We start from the raw sequence: 5,019 nt of genomic DNA, 5'->3' as shown, positions 1-5,019 counted from the left end.
GAAACACTTATCGTGCCACAAATAATTCAAAACCGAGTTGCTGCACGTACATAATAATTCATTCTGTTCCCATAGATACAACAAGTTTCACTAACGTTACTTTCACGTATTGCTGTGTTTACTCATCTTGACAACGTGGACGCGTGCATGTTTTGTCCTAATTTATAGTTACATTAATTCTATCATAACTCAAGATAAGTGTTTAAACCTTTTAAATTGGTGGGTATACTCAACCCTTACATTTAAGAGTTGAAGCTCGGTTGGAAAGATAACGTACTAAAGTTTTTGTTGTTTCAGAGTCTTTGTGCAAACCTGCACAAGAGCTATCTGTGCATAGCCGTCCCCAATTATTAACTGATAGACCAGAGGAAAGGCAGTTAGTTAACAGAACCCACCGCCAACTCTCTAATCGACTAGTAATAGGATTTGGTAGTCACTCTTATAACTCACCCAGTCCCCAAAGTGCTGCAATAGAACGTGGAACATGAATCATAGTTACTAGGCCTACCCAGGCTAATTTTCTAATTATATCAAAATAAAATAATTTTGTCTCTTGATGGTTGAATCTGATGTTTCATCTCTGTGAGCTACGATTGCATGATTGTTTTGAAAGATAAATTTTTAGATAAAAAAAACACTAACCAACAGAAACATTATATATTTCATTGAAAAGCAGACCAGTGTATCGTTTCAATTCTTTATTGCACGTTTGAATTTTCAGTTAAAAAGATAACGGTAATCAAACTTAATGGGATAAGCATCATGAGCTTGATGAATTGGGTTTAAGTTCCAGTCTTTCATTATACGTCATCCGTTTCCGGTGTTAGCTAAGAAGTTTACTTCCGCCCGAAGCACGAAACGGCATTAAAAGCACACTGCTTCCAGTATGTTCGTTTTTTCTGGAGATCGCTGATGTCCAGGTTATTTCTCAACCGCTGCACCATCTGGCGAGCAAAAAGATAGTCTAGAAGTGCTGCGTCCACAGAGCCATCATCACCAGGTATCTGCCAATGAAAATACATTATGTTAATATTAAGTGTAATACACGATTGTTTTTTTTTTTATCAACCCACTACAGTTCTTATCAAGGTTCTTCGAGACAGAACAAGGTTTTGTTTTCCTATTATTTATACCTCAAAGTAGCAGAGGAAGGTCATAATGTTGTACAATATTTGCTTATTTATTAATTAACAGGACTTATTTTCTTTACTAAATTACAATAGCATTCTTTACATTGCATTTCGTGAAAGTGTTTGAATTCATACATAAGTATATTGTAAGACCATCAGGAGTTGGAAGGTTCTCTTGCATGGTAAGCACGAATGCTTTTTGATATCAATAATCTCAACGTTTAAGCTGCCATTACTTTGAGAAGAATTAGGATCTAAATGAACGTTTTAGGAGGTAGTGGTACAAAGGGTTTTACAATTGTAGATGTGTGTGTGTGTTTTTCTTATAGCAAAGTCACATCAGTTTTTCTGCTGTGTCCACCGAGGGGAATCGAACTCCTGATTTTAGCTTTGTAAATCTGGAGACTTACAGCTGTCCCAGCGGGGGACACAGTTGTAGATACAGTGAGACATCATCTCCAGTATCTCTTTCTTAGCATCAAAGATATGTCTCCTAAACGTTACCATTCTATGAGATTGTTTTAGTATTTTTTATTGTAAACTAACTGAAGCTTTAACGTATTTACCAAACCTCTTTCATTTCAATTTTCAGAATTTTATAGGCTGAGAGTGGCTTAATGTTAGCGTGCTAGGCTGCATATGGGAAGGTCTAGTGTTCCAGCTGCGATTTGATTCTGTGTATGCTCCATATTTTTAGCTGTAGGAATATTAGGTCTCTGGCAGTCAATCCCTCTGTTTGGAGTAGCGACAGAATGATTATACTTACTTTCATCAGTAGTTCGTAATTAATGTGGCTTTATCTGAACCTCAGAAGTCTCTAACCCGACCTTTAAGACCATGTGTCTCATAAGGTGCTGTTCGTGTTGACTGGTACTGAACTTTAAATTGTGGTGATATCCTTTCCCAATATTCGCTGCACAAAATCTCATGATTAAAGACCGAAGGATGTTTCATTTACGCGGGATTCTTTCATAGCGCGTGTGCTATGAAGCTAGAGAGAGCGACACGTGCTAAACTGTTAACTCGTAAAGTTGCAAAATTGAACAAAACAGCCAATTAATTACGTACAAAACACGCTGAGCAGCGTAATTGAGTGCCCCGGTGGGACAGCGGTAAGTTTACGGATTCACGACGCTACAATCAGGGGTTCGATTCCTCTGGGTTGACACAGCAGATAGCCCGATGTGGCTTTTCTATAAAACAAACACACATGCGCAGTATAACTAAGTTGACAGATAAGTGAGTTTCAAGACTAGTCGTGTTTTTTATAACTAAATTCAAGGTTAGTTATGTTTTTAATAATTAAATTCAGTACAACTGGTGGTATTTTTAATAATTAAATTCATGACCGATGGCGTTTTCGACAAACTAAATTCAGGAATATTCAGATTACTGTTTTATTGCAAAACGCCTCCCCACCCCCGTGGCTCAGCGGTAAGTCTACAGGCATACGACGCTGAAATTCGAGTTTCGATAACCGTGATGGGCAGAGCACATGTCACCCATTGTGTAACTTAGCGCTTAACAACATCCAAACCAAACTTATTACAAAACTCTATTACAAGACTCCCGGGTCTTGTTTTGTACATCGTTAAAAGCGATTTTGTACGTTTTTATTTAATCATCGGTCGGAAAATATTGATGGGGGGGGGGGGGAGGATTTTTTAAATCGTTATATCATTTGGTTTTGTAAGTCTGTGTAAATTATCACTAACGTTCAATACAACTGATTCCAGTTGACTTTCACTTGCGTAATTTCTATTATATTATAAACGCAAGATTTAATGTAGACAATAGATAGGGTGTGTAAATTATCACTAACGTTCAATACAACTGATTCCAGTTGACTTTCACTTGCGTAATTTCTATTACATTATAAACGCAAGATTTAATGTGGACAACAGAATGGTCATGATCCAAGTACTTTCGTGGTCTTCTGAAATAACTTTAAATGACTACGAACAAGAAACCTTTCAGTCTAAACAAGTGTTCCCAAATAATAATTAACTTCTTTCATTTCGTCGACACTAGGATATTTGTTCATCACGAGTCCGCCTCAGTGATCAGGGTTATGATCTGTTATCTAGTTCTGGCAACTTTTAGGAAAAGTGCGGGATGTAAAGCTGGGTAATGATCCTTTACTTAATCCACTAATTACGAAGCTAAGATAGAGCTACTGTAGAAATAGACCCTAAACTAACTGCCAAAATTTGGATACAAAAATATTTTTCTTTATCAAAAATTGTTAATGTTCCGAGTCCGAATTCCGTCACCGAACATGCTCGCCCCTATCAGCCGCGAAGGCGTTATATTATGTTAGAGTCAATCCCATTATTTTTGGCCTGGCATGGCCAGGTGGTTAAGGCGCTCGACTCGCAATCTGCGCGTTCGAATCCTCGTCCAACCAAACATGCTCGCCCTTTCAGCCGTGGAAGCGTGTAGCTTTGCGCGAAATAGTGTTTCCTCGAGTTTGTCATTTCTAAATTAAGGACGGTGAAAACAGATAGCCGTTGAGTAGCTTTGCGCGAAATTCCAAAAACAAACGACTCGTCAACTATGGAACGCCAACTACATGAACAACAATACTTTTCGAAGCCCTACTGTGTATGTAGAATAGTTTTGCCAAGACCGAAAAATATTAATCATTGTGAGTGAATTTTTATTCACGTTATTTGAATTGCGCTTATTTGGACATTGACGCTGGAACAGTTTTTATACTGAGGTTCCTGAAATATAATGAACAAAGCCGACCCCTCCACCGTAATAATAATAATAATAAATGGAACTACGCATGCGCAGCTCCCCGTAAGTTAAGTCAGGAGGTACTTCGGCACTTCCGTGCTCTTGTATTTGGATATTGTTATTGAATAAAAATAAATTCTTTCAAGAACAAAGTGGATCGGCATGACCAGGTGGTTAGGGCGCTCGACTCGCAATCTGAGGGTCGCGACTTCGAATCTCCGTCACACCAGCCCTTTCAGCTGTGGGGGCGTTATAAGTGACGGTCACTCACACTATTCGTTGGTAAAATAGTAGTCCAAGAGTTGGCGGTGGGTGGTGATGACTAGCTGCCGTTTCTCTAGTCTTTCACTGCTAAATTAGGGACGTCTAGCGCGGATAGCCCTCGTGTAGCTTTGCGCGACATTCCAAACAAACAAAACATTTTTTTTCTAAATTTTATGGATCCATGTCTTTGTTAGTGACACCCCCCCATAATACCCGAATCACATACACAAAATTAGTATCAATTTTGCACTTAGTCTTTAACCACGCCTGGGACCTCACAAGTATTTTACTTACAAAATGAGTGATTACATCATTTGTTATTGTATAGTTAATTCTTTACACTGAGTATAGTGACATCAGTATATGTGGAACCCTACCGGTCGGTGAATGAACGGTAAGGAAACAGGTTCGCAATTTGAGGGTTAATTCTTACTTATAATTAATTTTTCTTAAGTGGTGTTTGAAATAGATTTTAGAACGTTGTGATGGAGCTTACCTAAGGAAGATCCGTACCAACCTAAATCTATCTGTGCTGTGCCCATCACGGGTATCGAAACCTGATTTCTAGGGTTATAAGTCCGCAGACTTACCACTATGCCACTGGAGTCCACGTGTAGGACACACACAGATGATATTAAGAATGTTTGTAAAGTTCGTTCTTTGGAGTCTGAATTGACAAAACTTTGGAGTCTAAATTGACAAAACTTTGGAATCTAAATTGACAAAAGCATTTCTGTGTTTTATTTATCGGAAGGTGACTTACTACATCCTATACATTTCTGTGTTTTATTTATCAGAAGGTGACTTACTACATCCTATACATTTCTGTGTTTTATTTATCAGAAGGTGACTTACTACATCCTATACATTTCTGTGTTTTATT

General features: G+C 38.2%; 1 protein-coding gene across 1 annotated transcript in view; it reads right to left on the bottom strand.

The window, feature by feature from the left end:
• Nucleotides 1–683: 683 nt before the first annotated feature.
• LOC106466621 (prohormone-1-like) overlaps nucleotides 684–5,019 on the bottom strand; it is a 7,315-nt gene continuing 2,979 nt past the window's right edge. The window contains exon 3 of the mRNA XM_013926915.2: nucleotides 684–1,004. Coding sequence (XP_013782369.1) covers nucleotides 837–1,004 — 168 coding nt within the window. The 3' untranslated portion in view covers nucleotides 684–836. The remainder of the gene's footprint in view (nucleotides 1,005–5,019) is intronic.

Source organism: Limulus polyphemus, unplaced genomic scaffold (assembly GCF_000517525.1).
Source record: "Limulus polyphemus unplaced genomic scaffold, Limulus_polyphemus-2.1.2 Scaffold2325, whole genome shotgun sequence".
Classification (NCBI taxonomy): Eukaryota; Metazoa; Arthropoda; class Merostomata; order Xiphosura; family Limulidae; genus Limulus; species Limulus polyphemus.
Note: the sequence above shows the minus strand (reverse complement) of the source record. Positions and strands in the feature narration are given on the sequence as shown.